The 23,791-nt window shown below is 44.1% G+C and overlaps 1 protein-coding gene across 1 annotated transcript in view; it reads left to right on the forward strand.

Annotated features, from left to right (window-relative positions):
* The window catches only part of GRK3 (G protein-coupled receptor kinase 3), a 62,051-nt gene that overhangs the window by 31,753 nt on the left and 6,507 nt on the right, over positions 1–23,791 (forward strand). Inside the window, exons 6-20 of the mRNA XM_054645775.2 lie at positions 771–832; positions 1,818–1,869; positions 2,493–2,584; positions 5,092–5,191; positions 11,744–11,822; positions 12,244–12,374; positions 13,154–13,248; positions 14,088–14,195; positions 16,145–16,211; positions 16,407–16,507; positions 17,904–17,970; positions 18,420–18,515; positions 20,656–20,818; positions 21,581–21,717; positions 22,629–22,742. Coding sequence (XP_054501750.2) covers positions 771–832; positions 1,818–1,869; positions 2,493–2,584; positions 5,092–5,191; positions 11,744–11,822; positions 12,244–12,374; positions 13,154–13,248; positions 14,088–14,195; positions 16,145–16,211; positions 16,407–16,507; positions 17,904–17,970; positions 18,420–18,515; positions 20,656–20,818; positions 21,581–21,717; positions 22,629–22,742 — 1,464 coding nt within the window. The remainder of the gene's footprint in view (positions 1–770; positions 833–1,817; positions 1,870–2,492; positions 2,585–5,091; positions 5,192–11,743; positions 11,823–12,243; positions 12,375–13,153; positions 13,249–14,087; positions 14,196–16,144; positions 16,212–16,406; positions 16,508–17,903; positions 17,971–18,419; positions 18,516–20,655; positions 20,819–21,580; positions 21,718–22,628; positions 22,743–23,791) is intronic.

A 23,791-nucleotide genomic window follows, 5' to 3' on the forward strand; every position in this document is an offset into this window, starting at 1 on the left:
TACTCTTGTTATCTGTAATATTTTCAAGCGCATTTAGAAAAGCAAACTATACCTTGGTGTGCGAACAGAAGAGTTTTTATAGTTGTATAATTTTGAGCCATTAAATGATTTAGAGTAAATCACTTCCCATCAGGAAGATGCTCAATCCTGTCAGGGTGAACAGTGGAGAAATAGTCTTAATCCATCATGGGGGTGTTTGTAAGCTTAAGTGTCTTTTATCTAAATCTGACGTATTTTTATGTGCTAAAAAAATGTGGAGGTTGCCCGTGCCTGATGTCTGCTGTGCTTCTGAGCTGTTCTGGCTGTTGCCATGAGCTGGGGGTTGGTGATTGCAGTGCTGGGGGATGCCTCAGCCCTACCTGGGGAGAGGTTGGGCCCTGGCACACCCAGGGGAGGGAAAAAATCACCTGTGATTCCAAGGTGCTGATCTCTCAGCAAGGACAGGGAGGAGAGAAGCACCACAGAGATGGGGGAGCAGCTCTGGGGGCTTTGGATTCCACAGGGGTGACAGTTTATTGGTTAAATACATTTGAAAGAAGAATTTTTTGCCCCCACACCCCTTTTTAGCTCATGAAAATATTTTGTGTTTGACTTCAGGGCACCTGCTCAGATTCCAAAAGCCAAATAAAGCTGAAATGCATTGTTGAGGCTTCTTTAGGACAATCCAGGATCTGTGTGGGGCCAATGAGAGTTCTGTGTGTTGGATGGGACTGAAAAAAAGCCATTTATTGTCTGCTTAAATACTAATTGTGTTTCCTCACCCTTTTTAGCCATATATAGAAGAAATTTGTGATAGTCTCCGAGGAAAAATATTTCAAAAATTTATGGAAAGGTATGAACATGGAATATTACCTGAATTACCTGCCTACTGTAGTGGGAAGTCAGGTCCCTACAGCACTGCTGTAAATAAGGCTAAAAATGTGTATTATTGCATGATTAATCAAATTAACCCAGCTTTGTGGGATCCCCTGATCAGAGTCAGGATGTGTGAGTGGAACAGCTGAAAAGCTCAGGGATTTCTCAGTCAGGGCACACAGAGGTTGGAGTTTGGGCTGAAAAAAGGCAGAACTGGGGTTTTGGGGATATTCTGTGTAATAAAGAATTGAGGGCACAAGTCTGGCTCAGCAGAGCAGCCCTTTCCTGCTGCTGTGTCTGGCTCTGCAAAGCTCAGCTGTCCCCCAGCAAAACCCAAATCCATTTTCTAAACGGGTTTGGTGCCATTCTGTGATAATTATAAAAATGCCTCCATAAAGCTGTTATTTCTTACTTTGAAAATAAATACTTAATTATTCATGTAGGAATAAGCAACTATTTTATTATTTTTTCCCAAAGCCTGTGGTATTGCTGATGTCTTCCCTATTTTAAGATAAAATGAGTTTAAAATGTTCCTTGGAGTATAGGGAGGTTCATTAACATAAATCGAGCTGCCTGTGTTTTTTTTAATAATTATCTTCCTCTTGATGTAATTTAAATGTTTGTTAGTTCCAAACATAGTTGTTTAAAAATTGAAAACCATCTTTGAATGGTTGAAAACCATGCAAGAGAGCTGTGGGGACACAGTGAGCACTTCCAGGGGTAAGGTTATCTGCTCTCTTTCTCTCCCAAGGATGTAGAACATGGAGTGTGCTCTGCCTAGGAATTGTTTTTCTTGGTGGGGGTAAGATTACAGTTGGTGAAAGGAAGGCTGTCATTTATTAAATACCACCCCACGCCCTAGCTCAGACTAGATTTTAAATATCAGAGTCTTGACATTTCCTGTAATACTCTACACAATAGTCTCAGACAACTTTTAAACTTTTTTTTTTTTTCTTTTGCAGTGACAAGTTTACTAGATTTTGTCAATGGAAAAATGTAGAGCTAAATATTCATGTAAGTACTCACAAGTATATTTATCTTGTCAGAGGCTGATACAGGAAAGAGAATGTTCAGTTTTGAATCCTGTTCTGCAAAGGCCTCATTAAGGAGGGTGGTGGATGTCACTGCTCTGCTATTCTTAGGCACAGCCCTGATGATTCCTGTCTGGACGTCCCCTCTGCCTTCCTCAGCTAACAGAATTTTGATTTTTTTAATGGCTGAAAGAGCTGAAGTGCCAGAATTTCTGCTCTTTACCAGCCCAAATCCCTGTCCACCTCCCTTTCCCACTCCAGTCTGTGATCCCAGCACCCTCTGAGCCCCTTTCCCTTGGCCTCAGCTTTTGCATCCCTCTGCACTTCTGTGTGACAACTTGGGCTGCAAAAATAGCCCTGAGTGAGACTGGCAGATTTTGGGAGCAACAGCCTCATTCCCCTTGGTGCTACTTCACACTGTAGTGCTTCCAAGTACATGGAAATATCAACAATAAGGGGCTCCTTTTCCAACACAGTAAATGCTGTTGAATTACAGTTGAGGATCTCAACACATTCATGGATCATTTAGATGTTTTCACAGTAAGTTTTTTTTTTAATGCTGGAAAAATGAAGGTTTTGTTTTCTTGTTTCTGTTTCCACTTGCAGCTGACCATGAATGATTTTAGTGTACATAGAATAATAGGAAGAGGGGGATTTGGTGAAGTGTATGGCTGCAGAAAAGCAGACACTGGAAAAATGTGAGTATCACCCACTCTGTGGCAGAGGTGATTGTAAACTCTGGACTAGTGAGGAAATCCTTCCAGTCATTTCTTAGGAAATCACTGGGAAGCAGCATCACATTGCTGTCAAGTTCTTTGTGATGAGGTTTAACCCCCAGAATTCTGATTCCTGGCTCACTGCAGGCTCAGTGGATGCTGTTCCATGCCATGCAGGGGCTCAGGGTCACACAGCTCCTGGGCACGTGGAAATGTCCTGTCAAAAAGTGGAAAATGCACAATCAAAATCAGGTGTGTGCTCCAGCAATTCCCTGGATCAGAGGATATTGCTGTGGAAGCCATGGTGGCTGCTCAGGTGTCACCTGCTCCAGGTGTGCTGCAGGAATCTGTCCCCAAATCTGGAGAGTTCAGGGCTATGCCAGAGCCCATTCCCAGTGTGCTGCTCCCAATTTGGGGCATTCCACCAGTGCCTGCCCCGTGTGTGGTGAGAGCAGAGATCCCTGCTGCCATTTGGAAGGGGATATCCCACTGCTGGACTTGTGATTCCCAGAGCTCTCTGTGGGAGCTCCAGGGTCAGCCCTGGGTGGTTTTTATTCTTTTTGTGATCTTACCATTCACACACCTCCCCTGATCATCAGATTTCCATTTCTAGGCACCATTGTCCCATTGTGTTCTGATGTGAACATCTGGCCATGGATTTAACCAGTTGTTCTCAATATCAATCCATTTCTTTATTTACACCCCAGCCTTTCATCTTGCTTTTCTCCTAACAATTTCAGTCCACAGCCCATCCTTAAACATTTCCCTTCCAAGTGAGCAGGGCATGTGTGAGGTGCCCTGTGTCTGGCTCCTCTTGAATTTATGTGTGCCTGACATCCTTGATAATAATAAACTTCTGACTCTTAACAAGTGGAAGACATCTTAATGTTGCTATTATTATATTCAGTATTTCTACAGTGACTTCAAGTATTTATATTAATACTCTTACTAACAACGCTGGCTTTATTCCTGCTTTGGTACTTTTTGTCCATGTACAGTTCATTCAGTTGCCCCTGTACAAAAATAAACATTTTATTTAGCTTGAGGCACGCTCAGCAGGCACTTCTCAGAGTCCCAGCCATCTCCATGTCTGAGTGTCTGAGCAGGGCTCTGGCAGGAGGTGGATAAACCTTTGGGAAGTGAGAAGGACAGGAAAAGTGAAGCAAAGCGAAGGACAGGTTTTATTAGATATAAATAGAGCAAAGGGAAGCAAAATGTGGGAAAAGCAACCTTCTTTTTCAAATTTGAAGCAAAACTTAAGATGAGGTTCAGCTTCTGGGTAGAGATTTGATTTAGTTCTTTCTTGATCCAAACCTGTGAGCCCATCCCTAACCCAGCTCCCATCCCCTGCAGGCTGCCTCTGCTGCACTTAGAGCTGCAGACTTGATTTGGGACAGGTTCCCAGAGCAGCTGTGGCTGCCCCTGGATCCCTGCAAGTGCCCAAGACCAGGTTGGATGGGGCTTGGAGCAGCCTGGGATGGTGGAAGGTGTCCCTGCCCATGGGTTTAAGATCCCTTCCCACCCAAACCATTCTGTGGTTTCCATCAGCTTTGAGCATCCCCAGTGCCTCTCTCTGGTCAGGGCAGGGTCAGGGGTTATTTTTACTCACCCTTCACAGACTCCTCAGTAGGAACATATGAATGTATTCCCAGTCTGCAAACTTAAAATTCACCCTCACTCCCCCTCTCCCAACACATTGATGTCAGCAATGACGTGGCTGTTTTTGGGAACTGGAGCTCCCAAAAGCTGAAGCTCTGAGGCTGGATGGGGATAGGCATTGAAGCTGTAATGTGGTAATTTCCTAAAAATCCATGAGTGTCCATGTCTAGGAGTCTTCTGTGGAGGAGCACACATGTCCTTCTCACTGATATCTATTAATGAACTCACCAACAGCTCGGAAAAATACCCAGCCTGGATCATATCCTCCTGTGGTTGGTGGTTGTTAGGGTAACATCCTTTGTGAGCAAAATTTTATTAATTTGTGTAGCACAGATGGTAGAAGACCAAAAAAGCTTTCTTGTGTGTATCTGACTTTTTCTGAGTAGAAAGAAAATTAAGGAGAAAAAAAAAATATATAAAACTCAGCGTGTGTTCAAGATATTGCTTTCCTGATAGAGTTGAAACTGTTGGAATTAAATGGTACCATAACAGAGTTTCTGTTATTTAATTCCTAAGGCAGATCCTTGCTTGTAGGTATGAGAAAATGAATATATGTTGTGTAATTCCTATCTCACTGCGATGGTTTGGACATGGAATTATTTGTTAAAGCACATTTCTCTGTCAGGAGGCTTCTGCTGGAAATGTGTTAGTTCTGGGAGATTTTGGAGGTTTTTAGTTTTAGTGAAATGATGTTTTTTTAGTCCTGGGTTTAAGTCTTTCAAGAGCTTGCTTACAGGATCTTGTAAATGTGCATGGCCTGGCTGCCAGTGAATAGTCCTGCCAGAGGAGATTTTTGGTGCTTTTTCTGAATGGTTATTTTTTTTTTCCAGGTATGCAATGAAATGTTTAGATAAGAAGAGAATCAAGATGAAGCAAGGAGAAACATTAGCCTTAAATGAAAGAATTATGCTGTCTCTTGTCAGTACAGGAGTAAGTATCACTATGTTATTCCTTCTTCCTTCCATATAATGTAAAAGCTGTTACATATAATGCATATTCCATCAATTCCCTTGTGTGACATGCAAAAATTAACCCCCACTGGAGCCTCCCCCTGATTCTTGCAATGTGTCTGAAATGAGAAGGGAAAACCAAACGTGCTTGATCAGTTTGGGTCCTACAGAATGAGCATCTCTGCTGCAGAGGCTTGAGGGGGTGCCCATTTCTGAGGTAATTCATCCTCCCACTTTCCTGATGTTTTAAATATCCTTTTTAAAGTCTTTTTGCTTGAAACTTTTCCGAAACACGATTCTGTCTTGCAAAAAAGATTAGGTTTTTTTTTTGTGTAGTTTGATGGGATCTAGAGTGCTCCTGCAGACAGAACTCCAGCTCATCTTCCCTTTCCTGTTACTCTGATATCCAATTTTTTTACCCTTTTTGTTTTCTGTGTAGCTGAGTCAAGGTGTGTTCCAAGCCATCTGTTCTATTTTATAAATTGGATTAAAATGAGATGAATTCAAATGTAAAGTTGAAACCATCACTGGTGTGTGCAAAAAGCCATCACCTGCCTGCTGCTGGCTCCCTGGGGTCGCTGGCTGAGGCGTGTTGGGCTCAGAGAATTCCAGGCAGGATGGGAGGTGGCTCTGCCCTCCCTGCAGTGACACCGTGGTTGCCATGGCTACAGGTGATGCTGGCAGGAAGGGTTCACTTCCCTCACCTTGTGGTGCATGAATTAAACACTGAGTGTGGGAGCACAGCCCCTGTGCCCACAGATACAGGGGGTGTGACCGTGTTCGCAGGGGTCTGAGGATGAGAGAAGAGACAAGAATGTTGAGTCCATGTTTCAGAAGGATTGATTTATTATTTTATGATATATATTATATTAAAACTATACTAAAAGAATAGGAGAAAGGATTTCATCAGAAGGCTGGCTAAGAATAAAAAAAGAAAGAATGAATAACAAAAGCTTGTGGCTCAGACTCTCTGTCCGAGCCAGCTGGGCTGTGATTGGCCATTAATTAGAAACAACCACATGAGACCAATCCCAGATGCACCTGTTGCATTCCACAGCAGCACATAACCATTGTTCACATTTTGTTCCTGAGGCCTTTCAGCTTCTCAGGAGGAAAAAATCCTGAAGAAAGGATTTTTCATAAAAGATGTGTCTGTGACAGGAGGGATGAGGATAAGGAGTTGTGTGTGGTTCTGTACAAGAGCTGTGCAAAGAGCAGCATTCCCTGCATGGCACAGAGCAAACCTTGTTGTGTGACACCAGGGCTGTGTCCCCAGAGATCAGGGGATCTTCTCTGTGGGGCTGGCCTTGAAGATGCTCAAATGCAGGCATTGTCCCCACACTGCCATGGCCACCACTAAGCCAAGGAGAGCTTAGAGCCTCTTCCAGTGCCTAAAGGGGGCTCCAGGAGAGCTGGAGAGGCACAAGGGGGATTGGCTTCTCACAGCCAGAGGGCAGGGTTAGATGGGGTATTAGGAAGGAATTATTCCCATTGAGGGTGGAATTATTCCCAGGGTGCCCAGAGCAGCTGTGGCTGCCCCATCCCTGGAAGTGTCCAAGGCTGGACAGGGCTTGGAGCAACGTGGGACAATGGAAGGTGTCCTTGCCTTGCAGGGGTGGAACTGGATGATCTTAAAGGTCCTTTCCAACCCAAACCATTCTGGGATCTGGAATTCATCCCTTTTTGATGCTTTTTGATCAAGTTACCTGTTTTCACCAGAGATAAATTGTGGTTTGTCCACATGTGTCAGGATTCCTGAAAACCAGTGGGGAGTGGGTCTGTAGTGGGGACTAGACAAGAAATAGAGGCAAATTGAGTAATAATTGTCCCATTAACTTTAATTTGTGATTCTGTGGCTCCAGCACTGAATGTGAATTTGCATGTCTGGAGATTCCAAGAGAAAACAGATCAGGAGCTGCTGGTGGAGGCAGTTTTCTCACAGGCCAGCACACAAGTGAGGCTTTAAGCAGGGGCAGCAGCAGGAGGAAACATTTGTTTCTTTTGTAAAGGATTATCAGCTCTTTAGAGTGACATTTCTTTCAGACTCTCAGAAATCTGGAGGACTTTGAGGAGAGGTTTTGTACCAAGTGCTGCTCATTCAGGTCAGGTACACCTGGGCAGGAGAGGCTGGAGCACTTGGAATATGCAGAATGAGATAGGTTTGAAGGTGGTGGAATAAGAGAATTCCTTCAATCCCTGAACAGAAGCTGGGAGGCTGCAGTGGCTCCTGGCATGCCCAGGGACAGTTCTGCACTGCCCAGAGCAGAATGGAGCTGGGAAATCCATCACAGCACAATTAGTCATTTAACTGGGAATCCAGATGTCTCTGCAACATGCACAATAACAGCTGTGCAGATGACACTGCTGGTTGTGTAATCAGTTCTGTTCATCCACCTCAGGCTCTGGCATTCCCCACCCCAGCACCCCTGGAGCAGGGAGCTCCCATGGCACTGTGGTGAGAGCAGCTTTCCATGGCCACATTTCCAGTGGGTTCAGGAGTACAACAGGCACACTCTGCAGAGCATTTGGAGCTTCTTGGATGGCCCAAACTGGGCTCTGCAGGGCTCTACACCAGGCTCAGTCTCTGCTGGTGCCTTTGCTGTGTCACTGTGGTGTAACGGGGACAAACTGTCACCGAGCTTTGGGTTTCCTCTTCTGCAAGACACAGGCCCCATCTTCCCCTCCCACAGAGCCCTTCAGGCTGGAAAGGCATTGTGAAATCCTTGGAAGGTCGCAGAGTAGGGAAAAGATTTTACTTTCTGTTAAAAAGAAAAATTTATTTCATTTCTGCGGTAGCCAATATTTGCCTGATTTCTGTTGAAAACCTGGAACGTGTGGAAATCACCAAGGTGGTGATGGACCCTGTGAAACCAGGCAGTGCCAAGGTGCTTGTGGAAGGAGTGATTATTGCATTAATCTTTTCCTGAGGGTAGGAGGGGATCATTCCATCTGTGTTGCAAGACTGGGGCTGTGCAGGGCTGTGCCTCCTCTCTGTTGTGGCTCCCAGTTTTTTCCTTTCTAAAACAACCTCAGCAGTTCAGCTGCCTCACCCAGACCCTCTTGAGATGATTTTACTGATGGCTGCATTCAAGATTTCCTCCAAGGGATGATAAATATAATCCCAGAATATCCTCAGCTGGAGGGCCCTGCTCAGGACACCCCAGGAGATCAATAATCTGGTTTTTTTTTTGGAGCAGAACAGGTACTTGGTTGGTTTTCATGTGTTTCAAGCAGTGACACATGTCAGGGCAGAGCTGCCCTCCAGTTAAACTGGGACACAGCTGCTCTGTGCTCTGCACACCTTTGTCCCCTGTTTGCTGTCACTTTGTGCCCCAAAGCCCAGTGCTTGGCTTTCAGGCAAGAGTCAAAACCAAAGGTTTCCTCCTAGAGCACTTTTTAGTGTGTTAATGTCCTTAAAATATCACATTTCTACTTTTTTTTAACGGTTGCTCCAGTATTTTTTTTCCTTCCATATGATTTATTGCCACAAATTTGACTTCAGCAGTTCTCTGGATTCAGTCCGAGATTGTTTGGATGTAAGGAACTCTTTGCAAACTGGTCTTAATTCACACATTAATGTCATAATGTTGCTTATTTTCATCAGAGCAGAAAGTTGACTGCAATGAAGAATTGCTCTCCTGGGAAATTGGTTTTATTGCTTTATGTGTTCTTTAAAAAAATAACTGTAGGGTGTTTTTTTTTTGGTTTTTTTGTGCTGTAGAATACTCCTTTGCTGGAGTTTTTGTCTCAGGAAAATACTGCAGTACAGTTTTTCTCTCTGTTAAGCTAGGAGAGGGTAGTGATGAAATTTGGGATGCTTGCACAAAAAAAAATGAGTTATGCATCACATTTACACTTCCAGATAACTTCTATTTTTAAAATCCATAAAAATATAAGCAAGCCATGTTCTGGTGTAGAAAAACCTTTTTATTCGTCTATGTGTGGTGTTTAAATTCTACCACTAAATCCTTCTGGGTAATTAGATTGCTCTGAAATTTTAGGAGCCCTGCTTAGGGACACTTCTGAATTACCCAGTCGATGCAGGAAATTAAGTTAATAATTCTGCTAAAGCTGCTGTTGTGAAGTTAAGTGGCAGCTACAATAATCCCCAACACTGAGTTCATAACCAGAGGTGGTATCTTGTGTTAGACACCACATCAGGCTCCTTTTTTTTAGGAAAAAAAAAATTTACAAATTTTTGAAATTTGTATTTTACATTTAGGAATTTGGCTTTTTTCCTGGATGTTGTGCAGGTGTTTCACACCCATCCCTCCCATTTGTGGGGAGCAAAGTGAGTTGGGTTGGAGAGGGGCAGGATGTACCCTGGTGTGGCATTCACATTTTCTGAAAGGTCCCTTTGCCCAGGATTTTTCTCCTGGGAAGCTGAAAAGCTTCAGAGAAAAGGGAAACAAATATTATCTCATTTGATTCTTCTATGTTTTACTTGTCTGGAATGTGTTTAGAGGTTGTTTACCCACAGGTGGTTGTTTCATTAGTTTCTGATGTGAGTTGCTTTCACTCATTGGCCAATCAGCATCGGGATTCTGGAGAGAGTCACAAGTTTTCATTGTTATCTTTTTAGGTAATTTCATAATTATCTTCATTATCTTTCATTATTATCTTTTTATCTTTTCTTCATTCTTTAATATAATACAGTATCATAAAATAATAAATTAGCCTTCTGAAAACAGAAAAGTCAGATTCCTCATTCCTTCCTTCATCGGGACACCCTGCAAATAAAATACCCTGGCACTGTGGGGATGCGTGAAATAGAAATTATATATGTAAAGATACATAAATAATATAAATAAAGATATAAAATATAAAGATTTCTAAATAAAATATTTATAAATATAAAGATTTATAAGATTTATGAATGTATAAAGATTTAGAAATATAAAGAAACCTTTATATCTGAACCCCGTGGAAGGAAGGAGGGGCTCTGAAGTGTCCCTGTCCCTCCCTTTCCTCTCTGCCCAAGGCCGCCGTGTTTTGCTGTTTCTAAATTGGGAAGGGAGCAAGTTCCTGTCAGAGATTCCCAGAGCTTTCCCTGCTCCATCCTGCAGCTCCAGGCTCTGCTTCCTGCAGGGTGTCCCGGGCTGCTCTGCCTTTGGGATCAGATGTGGGATGGCCTGGGGCACAGCCATTCCCAAAGGGATCACTGCAGAGCCAGCAAACAGCCCTGCTTTGGTGCCACGAGGTGTCCCTGCCCTTGGGATGACTGGAGCTTTAAGGTCCCTCCCAAGCCAAAGCATTCCATGGTTCCATCCCATGTGGCTTTGGAGAAGAAGCTGAGGGGGTGACAGCCACCCCCTGGTCATTAGCTAAGAGCATCCTGGCTTTTATCAGCAATAGCAGGGCCAGAGCCAGGTCCATTCTTCATGGAAAGGGTTCTGCAGCCCTGGCACAGCTGCCCAGGGCAGTGGTGGGGTCACATCCCAGGGAGGATTTAACAGATCTGGATGTGGTATTGTAAATGCAGGTCCACTCACCAGGGGAGAGAATGATGCATCTGACTCCATGTTCTCAGAAGGCCAATTTATTATTTTATTATACTGTATTATATTAAAGAATACTAAACTATACTAAAGAATACAGAAAGGATACTTGCTGAATGCTCAAAAGATAATAATGAAAACTTGTGACTCTTTCCAGAGTCCCAACAAAACAGCTCACAGCAGAATCCAATGAAACAATCACCTGTGGGTAAACAAATCTCCAAACACATTCCACATGAGCACAACACAGGAGGAGCAAATGAGATAAGAATTGTTTCCCTTTTCTCTGAGGCCTCTCTTGCTGCCTTTCAGCTTCCCAGGAGAAAAACCCTGGGTGAAGGAATTTTTTCAGAGAATGTGAATGCCACAGATGTGGACATGGGTTGGTGGTGGCCTTGGCTGAATCCCTCAATCTCAGAGGGGTTTTCCAACCTCCAATTCCATAATTCTGAATTATGGAGGCCTTGTATCCAGCACAGGCCGGTGCAGAGGAAGGTCTGCCAGCTGCTGCCATGGGGTTTTGAAGGTGTGCCATGGAGGTACCAGCACATGAGCAGACTTTGGGAGCAAAGATATGTTTTCCCAGTGGAATTTTTTAAGGCTGCTTGTCTTTAATGGGGTGAATTGAGGTTCAGGTGCATCAGGAGGTGAGGTGAAACCCATCCCTGCCCTGGCTGCTCTGCTCTGACCTCCTGAACCTGCTCCCACAGCCCTTGTGTTGTGGATTTTGCAGGATCTGGATGTTGCTGCAGCTGCTTCCTGAGCATTGTAATGCTCCAGTATCCCAACTCCTGCCTGGTGTGTTCACATTCCTTCAATCCTCTGTTGGAATTGCTGCTGGGGGGCCAAACACCTTCACTGTCACCTGGGCAGGGCCCTCACAGGGGGACAGGGGTTACCAATGAAGCTGCATTTCAGGAGAGAACTGGGAATACTGGCAAATAGCACAGGAGAAACACCAGCTGTACTTTTAGCTTCCCTAAGTCACACTTTGCTTTTTGCCCAAGGTGAACCTCTGTGCTCTTCCTTTGCAGGACTGTCCTTTTATAGTCTGTATGACCTATGCCTTCCACACCCCTGACAAGCTCTGCTTCATTCTGGACCTCATGAATGGTAAGCAAGGCTTGTTCAGATGATGATGATGATGATGATGTTAGAGAAATTTTGGCAGGAGGATTGCTGAGATGATTGGTCCCTCAAGCCTGGGCTGCTCTATGAGCTGATTTATTCTGCTCTTCACAAACCAGTGTGTGGTACAGCCTTTGCTTATGTGGAAATCCTCTGCTGGATTAGTCACTGAATGCAAATGTTTATGAAATAAATGCATTTTAAAATGGAGTTTCAGACTGATCAAATCTCTGTATGAACTTTCTCAGCTGTTTTGTCACCACACAGATTTGCAGAGGGTGGGGCTGTGTGATCTTCAGGTAATAAGAACCTACAAAAGCTGAGCTGTTCCCCCACAGTGTCACCCTGTCTGCCTGCAGGGTAAGAATTTACTGTTCACTTAATTACATCTCAATTCTCATTTCAGGAGGAGATTTGCACTACCACCTCTCCCAGCACGGAGTGTTTTCTGAAAAAGAGATGAGGTTTTATGCTACTGAAATCATCCTGGGCTTAGAGCACATGCACAATCGCTTCGTGGTGTACAGAGACCTGAAGGTAATGCTTGGTGGGTGCCTGAATCCACACAGCCCCTCAGGAAACTTCCATGGATTACCCTTCCTGAAACCTTTCCTTGGCAGGATTATGTCTTTATCTGCCAGATTTTTGTACTGAGTTTTCAAAGTCCTTCTAATCTGTGCCATTATCCAGTTTAACCAGCCTGGGAGAGGCTTCCTGGGGGTCACAGTAAATCCTGTGAAGTGTTACTGATCTCCCTGATGGGAATGATTTAGAGGATAATTTACTGTATTTACTGTAATCATTTACTATATTTCTGGGAGCCCTGAAAGAGGCCTTTGTGTGTGTGTGATGGGGGACAACAGCAGGAGAGGGGCTGGGGGGTATCACTGACACTTGGGAAATCAAGGACAGGTCCCAGAGAAGAGTCCCTGAACCAAGTGGTAGCACAAGGGAATGGAAATGTGCCCAGAGACTGAGAATAAAAGGTGTAAGAGCCACACACAGACTCTGCTGTGAAGAAACCAAAAGCAACCTGAGGCCAGAATGGATTATACATTTATTACCTGCTTTGTGTTCAAACCTTGCCTGGTTATTCCCTTCTGTTATTCAGTATTTCCTAACCTGTGGAGTTGATGGTAGTGCTCTGTGAGAAGGTGGATTTTTATCTAGGAAGTGCCTGGTATATATTGATGTTAAATAAAAGAAGGCAATTACCAATTACCAGGGAGTATTGATGTTTGAGTTGCTGTGCTGTGAGAGTTTGCAGTTGTCAGCTGGGGAATACCAAGCACTCACCTCCTTCTCTTGATTTCCAGCCTGCAAATATCCTGCTGGATGAACATGGGCACGTGAGGATATCAGACCTTGGGCTGGCTTGTGACTTTTCCAAAAAGAAGCCACATGCCAGTGTGTAAGTATTCAATCTGGGAGCTCTGCTGCACACACAGGTGGTGCTAAATCCATCCTGAATTTGTCTTTAAAACTTAACTTTGCCTGAAGGGGAGGAATGACACTTGTGTGGCCCAGGCTTGCTGAGCTGGTGGCTCTAATGAGGTTTCTTGGGCTCCTGTCCCTGTTTTCCTGCACAGTTGTAGCAGCTGATGTGTAGGCATGGCTGGGAGATGACACATTATTTCAGGATGATTCACTGCTCAGAGAAGAACCTGACTGAGTTAAAGTACCAGATTGCTTTAATTGTCCCAACCTGGTAATTAAATATTCCCAAACCGACTAAAATCCTGGATTTATTGTGTCTTTCTTTTTTTCTGGATCTTCATGGAACTGGAGGCAAATTTTGTTCCTTTCTGCCTCTCACCATCAGGATCTAACTGGGATCTGAGTTCCTGGAGTTGGGTGTGGATTCACATCTTACCTGGCACGTTTCATTCTTAGCTCCTCAAGTGACCTGATTTAGTCTTGCAATTTATGCAAAAAGGGAAACTCCAGCCTGTCACACCTTAAGAGATTTGCAAATCAGTAGCTTCTTGAAAAAAGTCCATATGTTTTGAACATGTCAAGGGTAAAAGCAATACCTGGTGGCTGCTTCTTGTGGTGCCCAGGGCTGACTTCAGGAGTGTCCTGTGCTCACACAGGTGACACAAAAAACCCATTGGAAGCAAAACAAAATTGTCAAAACGAATTATTTCCAAACTGGGCTGTCTTATTGAGATAATACTGATTTTTAATGATTTTTTCCCCCCAGTGATAATGTTGGATGTAATGAATGCTTTGTGCTGTTGTGCTCTGCAGAGGAACCCACGGGTACATGGCCCCCGAGGTGCTGCAGAAGGGCACAGCCTACGACAGCAGTGCTGACTGGTTCTCCCTGGGCTGCATGCTCTTCAAGCTGCTGAGGGGGTGAGTGGGGCTCCTGCCTTGCCTGGGGGGGCCTCTGTGGGTGTCCCTGGGAATAGCAGGACATGGTGTGTCACAGATGGGCTGGAGTGATCCCTCGGTGCTGCCCCGTGTGTGACAAACCAGGCTTCTTCTTCCAAGCCAAACCCAACCCAAGCATCCTGGACATGAGGAGAGCACTTCTGTCTGCTCTCTGAAATGCTGCAGGCAGCAGTTTGGTCCTCTCTGGCAGTTTTAAATGTTGAGATGTTGCTCCTTGGAGTGCTCTAAGCAGCCCTGTTAAATCGTGGGCTTTGTGTTGAGATCTGGTGTTGAGGAGAAGCTCTTGGCTGCACTGGTTCCTTTTTGGGTGCTACTCAACCTTCCCTTCTGCAGGGTTTGGGCCAGGTACAAGGTGTGGATCCTTCCATTTGCTGAATCTGGCCTGTTACCTTACCAGTGTCCAAAGGTACACGATAATTACAGCTTTGTCAGCTCATTAAACTGAGAATAGATTAATGCCATGGGATTTATCTGAGCAAACAGCAAGCACTGGTGGGCAAGTGCTTGTTGAAAATGGCATCCTAGGTGTTAATGGCAAACCAGGAGAAATCTGAGGCTTTTCACAGTGCTTCTCTGTAAAGATTGATCATTAGGTCATCCTGTGTCCTCGCACATAATTAATTACAAGCTTTTATCTCCGTGCAGGCACTGTACAAAGGAAGGTCAGTGTGTGACTTGTGAATTGAACTCTAGAACTGTATCAATTTAACATTAATTGTGCACAAAGCAGACTGTGTAAAGGTGCAAATAAAGAAAGAAGTGGTGTTTAAATTGCCAGTCTTTGGGCTGTGATTGTCCCTGGCAGAGATGTTCAGGGTGGTATCAGTGCTCAGCCAGAAGCCAGAGCATTATTCACGGTGAACTCTCATTTCTCATCTGTTCTGAAGCCAATTAAACACATCCCAAAACAAGGGCTGGGCACATGGTGCCATTTCTTGGTATTTGGTAAATTTAGTCTGGCACAGAATCTGCCCATAAGTCGCCAGTGAATCATTTTCTTCCCTGATCAACTCAGAGCCTCCTTGTCAGAGTACATGAGGCTGTCTGGGAACCATTTACCTGTCATGCTGAAAAGAGAAAAATTGAAGTCCTGGTCCATCCATTGCATTCATCAATCAGAACATTTTTGAGAATAAAAGGAAAATAACTTGGGAGTAGCAGGTCTCCAGTTGAAACATGCTGGTACACTCTGCCATGTGGTAAGCCAGAATGCTTTAGAATAGCTAATTAATGGAGTTGATAAGTGAGTAACATTTTTGATTGTGAAAACCATCATCCCCTCAAGGTTTTAAAGAAAAGAAACAGGGAATATATCCTAAATATAATCAAAATATCTCTTACTACAATGCTGCTTCTTTCACAGAGGACTGTGTGATAAACCTCTAATGGGTCACAGTCTTCCATAGCTTAGAGGAAAATTCAAATTCAAACCAGAATTATAAAGCAGGAAAGAGATGAAGCTGATAATTTACAAGATACCATCAGATATCTTCCCAGTGGCTGATGCTGTGGGATCTGTGATCTCTTATCTCTACTCTCCATGATGGGGAATGGTGAGTTCAGTGGGTCATGCTCACCTTCCTTATAGAAATCCTTGGATTTAAATCCCTGTGGGTGATGGCTGCTCAGGGTTTCCTTGTTAGCTGAAAACTATTCAGGTTTTGGGGAGATAGATGTAATTGGTGAGGCATTTGAAGCACATCTTTAAGGCCAGATCACTGTTGAAGAATTACCCAACTTTCTACTCACCTTCCTGTGGATCAGATTGCTCTGCAGGACAGGAGTGATGAGGGGGAAGGATGGGACTAACAGGATGCTCCACTCATTCCTGGCATTGCCATAGCTGAAATACCCTAATATATTGAGGCTTTGCATTTATTTATTCACATCTTTTTCCCTTCTTTCCACAGGCACAGCCCTTTCAGGCAGCACAAAACCAAAGATAAGCACGAGATTGACCGGATGACGCTCACGGTGGTAAGGGCTGGCCTCAGTGGCATCCCCGTGTTCCCCGAGCTCCCATTTCCCCTAAAATGGGAACTGCGCCCCCCTGCTCTCCCAGAGAGCTCTATCTGCACGTGGGAGAGCTGTTTCCAAACACCAGCAGAGACAAGAGGGCAGAGCACACCTCTTCCATCATGGAATATCTCTTTGTGTTTCCTTTCTCCACAGAACGTGGAGCTCCCGGATTCCTTTTCTCCTGAGCTGAAGTCCCTTCTGGAAGGGCTCCTGCAGAGGGATGTGAGCAAGAGGCTTGGATGCCAAGGAAGAAGGTAGGTGTTGTCTTCTCCTTGGACCTCTGCCTTGAAAAATTTCCACTTCTCTGTCAATGAGTGAATACATTTCAAGTAAAAATCTGCTTCCTGTTGTGAGGATTTTAATTTTGGAAAGAGAACATTACAAAGTGCTGCTGCATGGAATTACATTTCAGATTCCTTCGGTTTGGACATGTTTTTTGGACAATTTCTGTCCTTAAAGCCTTTTCCCTGAGTTCCCTGCAGTCATGCTTGCATTGGGTGGTGTTCTTCTCATCCCTCGGTTGTTTTTCTGGTTTTGCCTGATCTGTTTTGGCATGAGATCATATGACTTGAGTCAGACATACTGATAGGGAAAATTTATTGCTTATATTGTATCTGTAATGATAGGAGCATATTACAAAAAAAACTACCAAACCACAAACCAAAAAACAATCCCAAAAACATCAAGCAAAAGCTGCGAATATTGCTGGTGCTGCCTTTGTCACTTGATTATTCTGAGGAAAAGAGCTTTTGTTTTGTTTCTTGACTACAAAACACTCCTTGCTCCTGCCAGGCTCACCTTGCTTGTAGCTGTTCATGAAATTGTTATCTCCTGTTTAAAAAGCCAGTGTGAGACTGAGAGAGAAAAGGAGAGGAGTAAACAAGTGTTGAGAAACCATTGGGATGTGTGATAACAGGTAGATGGTCACACCTGAGCCTGGGGCTGCCTCCAGTTCCAGTGGGAGATTCAGAGGATTTTTGTTTTGGAGCCCTCTTTGATAATGGCCTGAGATTGCTTTTCCCTGGGAGATAACAAGAGCAGTTTATTATTTTCTCATAAAATTTGTATAATGTGGAGTAATCTGGTTATTTCCAGAGCAGTGGTTGGGATCTGACCAGAGCATTTCTGGGATCTGACCCAGAGCCATATTTGGGATCTGACCTGGATCTGTGTTTGGGATCTGACCTGGATCTGTGTCTGGGATCTGACCCAGAGCAGTGTTTGGGATCTGACCTGGATCTGTGTTTGGGATCTGACCCAGAGCAGTGTTTGGGATCTGACCCAGAGCCATGTTTGGGATCTGACCTGGATCTGTGATTGGGATCTGACCCAGAGCCATGTTTGGGATCTGACCCAGAGCAGTGTTTGGGATCTGACAACAGAGGAACTTTGTTTGCTCTTGGAAATGATGGAGTGCCATCAGGAGTTTTTGCCTGCCAGCCATAGAACACTGTTCCAAGTGTTTCCACCTGCAACTCTTCTCTTCTGTTGTTTACTGAGGAATTTTTTTTTTTTTTTTTTTTTTGCAAAAAAGAGCAGTTTCCCTGATGTTCTCAAGTGATAGAAGTGTGACCTTTGAGGGCTTTGTATTCCTTGAATACACTTTAAAGGCTCTTTCCTTTGTTGACTTCAGTCACTTCTGTTTTGCAGCGCACAAGAAGTAAAGGAACATCCTTTCTTCAAAGGCATTGATTGGCAGCAAGTCTATTTACAGAAGGTAAAGGATAAAGACAGTAATTTAACTGACTTGGCAAAGCAGTAGAAGGAAAATAAACCCAAACAGGTACTGAACAGAAAACTTGAGGGTCACAGTGCCCAGCTCAAGTGCTCACTCTCACAAATACAGGGAGGGTTGTTGTTGAATATTCATTACTACAGATCTTCTTGATTGTTAGGAGTAAATAATAACATTTCCAGGCTCAAATGACTGCATGTTTCCTTTCCTTTGCTGTCTCTAAACTGGGGAGTTTCATCCCCAGATTTTTGATGGAGCTCTAATTAAAAGAAGTGCCAACAATTTTGCATTGAAGTTTAATTCCAAGGGGGGCACTCTGGCGCAGTCAGGTGTAATCTGTGCAAAAAAATACAAAGCTTGTGCATGACTCCAGAATGGAGTTAAACAATACCCATTAATTTGTCTTTAATGATGCTGATTTCAATTTCTAGTACCCTCCCCCCCTGATTCCTCCCCGGGGAGAAGTCAATGCAGCAGATGCTTTTGATATTGGCTCCTTTGATGAAGAGGACACTAAAGGCATTAAGGTACCCATCTCTCAGTGCTGGAGGGTGGCACTGGGGCTGCTCTGCTTGGCTTTCCATGTGTGTGTGGCATTCCTTTGCTTCAGGGCTCTGGATGTGCAAGAAATTCCTTCAGGCTGGGAGAATCAATCCGTGCTGGTACCTTGGGCTGGTTCCCCTGTTTGTTGTTGCTTGGCAAGTCTTTAAGTTTTTAGGTTAACTGAAATCTACTTTCTTACCAAAAGTCTTATGTGATGAAGAAAATGTTTCAAATGGTCAGGAAAGAATTGGGAAAGCCTCAGTTTTTCAAGGATACCTTATGGTTTGTGTGTTTAAAAGTTGGGATTTATTTCTGGTAGCTTGGAGAAATGGAGCTAAACCTTATTTTAATAGTTGAGTGGTCAGAGAGTAGCAGGGAAAACTCTTAAAAATGACAAACTGTGTTAATAGTAGCAATGTCATAAGTTAGGAGAGTGGTAAAAGAAATTTTCACGTTCTGATATTATCCAAAATTTAATGAAAATAACATGAATTATATCAAAAATAGCTGTCCCCTTTAACTCACATAAAGGGGGTGACCCTCCTGTGGATTCCTCCACTCTCTGAAGTTTCCCTGGGACTTTGGGGCAGCAGGGCTTGGGTCAATGCCCTTCTTTGTCTTCATCACCCATTTCTGCAGTAGAACAGACCTCATTCTTGTTCTTACAGAAGTGAGTCAGGAGGGAAATTAATTGTTCTAAACTTTATAAGGAAAAAGCCCCATTAAGTACTCACCGAGCCTAAAAGGGAGCTCGTCTGTCAGTGTCACCTGCTGTGGTGACAGAAGTTGGCACAGAAAAGTGCAGAGAGCCCAGGATGTTCTTTATCCCAGAAAATTCCACATCTTCAGCATCAGTGTTAGCCTGGCAGGATTCCAGTCTCCTGCAATTCTGCAGTGCAGGATTCAGAGGAACATTTTGCAAGGAAGAACCGGGGAGTCTTTTTATTTCTTGAGTGGCTCAGAGATTGTCAATAACATGATTCCTGTCCTGGAATGTGAATCACCAGCAGGTCAGTGCTGTGTCATCTCCAGTCTGATCTCAGAATCTCATAGCTCAGGCTGACCATGGGATAAATTTACCCTTGGGGGTGAGTCAGGGAGGGACAGCACAGCCCCCCTGGGTGTCACAGCTTCCAGAGGGGGCAGGAGGATTCCTGCCTGAGTCAGCTGCCAGTGAGGTGCCAGGAGCCCTCTCTGCCTTGGGCACCACAGCTTGAACCCCTTGCTCTCCTCCCTGGAGTTGAATTCATCCTGCAGAATGCCCTGTGTTCCCCAGAAGAGCATGTGAGCTTTGGGTTATGAGTGGGGAGCCCTCAGGGGATGCCTGTGGCTGTTCCTCCTTCCTTGGGTGCCACAGGGAGATTTTCTGGGTGTGTATTTTCCTGCTGGGATATAGCATGGATCTCTGAAAAGGAGAATTATCTATTCCAGGAGGGTCTGGCCTGACTGCAGCAGGAGAATTGAGCTGCTCCTGCAGCTGTTGGTGCTGCATCCACACAGCTTTAACCTCCTCCAGGGATGGGCATTCCACCACTGCCCTGCTCAGTGCTGGGAAGCCCTTTTGGTGAAGGAATTTTTTTCCTGATTTTCTTCAGTGCAATTCAATTTAAGTACTCAAAGGATCAGTGGAGAAAATAATCTTTCTGCCAGTAAAATTGAGATCTGTAGCACATGCTGATGAATTCTGAGGGTTAATTATTAGGAATATAAAGCCAGGCTGTGGAAGCATGGAAGGCATTGCTGTGGAAAAGGTATCTTTGCACTTATTCATGGAGTTTTTGGGCTGGGGAAGTTTTTGTGCAACAAAGTTAAGAATACTGCTGCTTACATTGGAATAGTGATTTAAATGTCTAGAGAGCATTATGGAGCAGTGTTGAGTGAGGATTTTGGAGCTATCAAACCAAACAAGTTTTGAGCAGGTGGCCTGTTCTCTGCACATAAATTAATATCTCTGCTTAAATTAGTGTCTGTGCTTCTCTTGCTTGCATCTGTTTGTTTTGTGAAGGTTTGAGTTCAATCCATCGTGTAAAATAATACTGTTGCATGGGTAACTATTAACTGTTGGGGATAAGAGTAGTGAAAGTTATTAAAATGTTGGGTTTTTTGTTGTTTTTCTCTTGCAAGTTGCTTGATAGTGACCAGGAGTTATATAAGAACTTCCCTCTGGTAATATCGGAGCGTTGGCAGCAAGAAGTAGCAGAAACTGTTTATGATGCAGTAAATGCAGACACAGATAAAATTGAGGCCAGAAAAAGGGCTAAAAATAAGCAGCTTGGCCACGAGGAAGGTAATCTGTCCTTACACTTCTCTCATCTTTTGCTGCTAGGTAGTAATTCCTGGGTTTGGAGTTCTCCCATTGCTGTCATTCCTAGGAATCGTTAGGATTTGTTTAATCGCTGTCATGTTGCTTAAGATGTTTCTGAATGTTTTGAAATGCTGAATGATGACATCAGGCTTTGGAGAGAGATTCATGGAATCATGGAGTCCTGGAATGGTTTGGGTTGGAAAGGATCTTAAAGCCCATCCAGTCCCATTCCCTGCCATGGGCAGGGACACCTTCCACTGTCCCAGCTTGCTCCAAGCCCTGTCCAACCTGGCCTTGGACACTGCCAGGGATGGGGCAGCCACAGCTGCTCTGGGCACCCTGTGCCTCCCCACCTGCCCAGTCTGTGGGGTTTGATTTCCTGCCCAGGAGCTGGGAAGGGCCCCAGGAGATTTTGCACAGCAAACTGCAGCTTGCACGGGGGTGTTGCATCAAACCCCCAAACCTTGGAGAGCAACATTCAGCGCTTTTAAAACTTCCACCAGCGAGATACTTCTTTAAGAGCCAAGTCCTGTCCTTGTTCCCTGCTCTGCAGCCACAGCAGCTGTGCAGTTAGGGCAGAGCTGGGGCTGAGTGTGTGATTTGAACAGAGCTGGGGCTGAGTGTGTGATCTGAACCCGCCGAGGGCACGGCAGGTCCGGGGCTCCATCCCTTTGGCACAGAGCTCTCTCAGAATGCTTTCAGCTGCACCTCCTGGCACTTGGCTAACATCTCCTCTTGGTTTAGATTATGCCCTGGGGAAGGACTGTATCATGCATGGCTACATGCTCAAGCTGGGGAACCCCTTCCTGACTCAGTGGCAGCGGCGTTACTTTTACCTCTTCCCCAACCGGCTGGAGTGGCGAGGAGAAGGAGAGTCCCGGGTGAGTGAGGGGCCCTGGGAGCTCTGCTGGAAGGCAGGTGGAGCTGGGACACACCTGGATAGCCCAGGAGTTCTCCTGGGGAAGGAGTTTTCTCTGAGTAAAAGCCCCTTTGAGTATCTTCTCTGCTGTCTCACTGTAGTTAACGCATAGCTTGCAATGCACACAGGAGACGTAAAGTTGACTTGAGAATCCTTTGTTTGCTTTGTCGTGTTTTTAAAGGATTTTGGTAGTTGATGGTGTTGTTTTTCATTTAGGACCTCTGGACTATTTATACAAAAAAACACAAACTGGTAAGGTGACAAATGCTATAGCATTTTGTTTCCAAGAAAATGCTATAGTGGCTGTAGTGTAGCCCAGCTGTGCTCATGTGCAGGGCAGATAATTTGTATATATAAATTAAGGAAGCATTTGGAATTTAAGACATTGTGTACTCTGCAGTCCATAGGGAGAGTTTTCCTGCACACTGTTGTGTATGTTCTCTTTGTAAGTATTCAGTGCTGAAATATTCCCTTTCAGCTCTTTGAAGTAGTGAAATTGCCTTTTTTTTTGGATAATAACAGTAATGCTTGAAAAATGTATCAAATTGTATGCAACTCTTGAGGGAAAATAGTTAATATTCTGTTTGCAGACACACCTATTTGTAGATTCTTATTTCATGCTGTCATTACTGGCTTTTAGAACTGATATTTTGTTGTCACTATTGAAGCAACCAAGCCCCTTGTAAATCTCTCTTACCTTACTATCTATCTTTAGTTCATGACCCAGCCTTCAGAAATAAATGTTTGTATAATGACATTTAATGTGCATCACTTAATTCATGTGGATAGTCCAGGAAAATGAGATAGTGGCTTTATTTGATGGGCAACAGAGTTTTTTTCAATTAATTCTCTGCTCTTTTGCAAATGCTGCAGCAAAACCTGCTGACAATGGAACAAATAGTATCTGTTGAAGAAACACAAATTAAAGATAAGAAATGCATCTTACTGAGAATTAAAGGAGGAAAACAGTTTGTCCTACAATGTGAGGTAAGACTTGACTTTTTGATAACTTGATCAGATTGTTTTGCGTATGATAAACAATTGACAAAAGTTTTTCTGCTCATCCTGTTGCATGTTAATTAAGGCACTTGGTGGAGCAGAGCCAAGCACCTTAGTTACTGATAAAATACCAATGTTTATCACCCTTGAGTTCTGAAAGCAGGAAACCTGCAGCTTGTCATGGATTTCAGTGGTATTTGGGACAAAATGAGTTGGGTTTATTAAATAGCTAAAAACTCCTCAAGCTCCAAGGGCCTCGTTGGCTCATGTCTCACTGTGGGGAGCTGCTGGAGCTCTTGTGTGGAAGGGGGAGTGCTCAAATCCTCAAAACATTGTACCAGCTTTCATTGAGGTGATGGAGAATTGCACATGGGCAATAGCCAAAGTTGCTCATTCCTTTGGAAAATTAAAATATCTTCCCCAAGGTGCTGTCTGACAGAATATCGGAGATGTTTTTGCCCCCGGTGAAGGAGAGGGATGATGAGGAGGACTCCAGTGATATCAGAAGGCTAATTAATTACTTTATTATACTATATTATTCTATACTATATTACATTACATCTAAACTGAATCTGCCAAGCACTCAGCTGCACTCCCCTGCACAGCATCTCGTGACTGTCAGCCAACAGTCCTGACACACAAACCTGTGTTAGGAAAATTAATCCACAAACACCAGAGGTTTATGTCCAAAAAGGAGACAGAGGAGTCCTTTGATTATTCCAATAAAGGCAGAGGCCATGGGGCATTCCCCTGGGATCTCTCCAATTTTTTGGAGGACACAGCCTCCTTTTTATCCCAATTTCCCAGGCACATTTCCCTTCTCTCTTTCCGCATTGGGTGAGGTACTTGAGAGGTACAGACTTCCCAAAACACCTGATACCAAAGATTTGCCTCTAATGTATAACCCTCCCTTTTAACTTTTAATTCTTATGGAATTTAGGGGCTTTTCTTCCCCATTGTTTCTTTCATCTTTCAATGCCTAGTTTCATTTAGCAGCAAACCTAAAGTTTATTTGTAAAAGCAAATATCCTTTTCCA

This window comes from Agelaius phoeniceus, chromosome 18, assembly GCF_051311805.1.
Source record: "Agelaius phoeniceus isolate bAgePho1 chromosome 18, bAgePho1.hap1, whole genome shotgun sequence".
NCBI lineage: Eukaryota > Metazoa > Chordata > Aves > Passeriformes > Icteridae > Agelaius > Agelaius phoeniceus.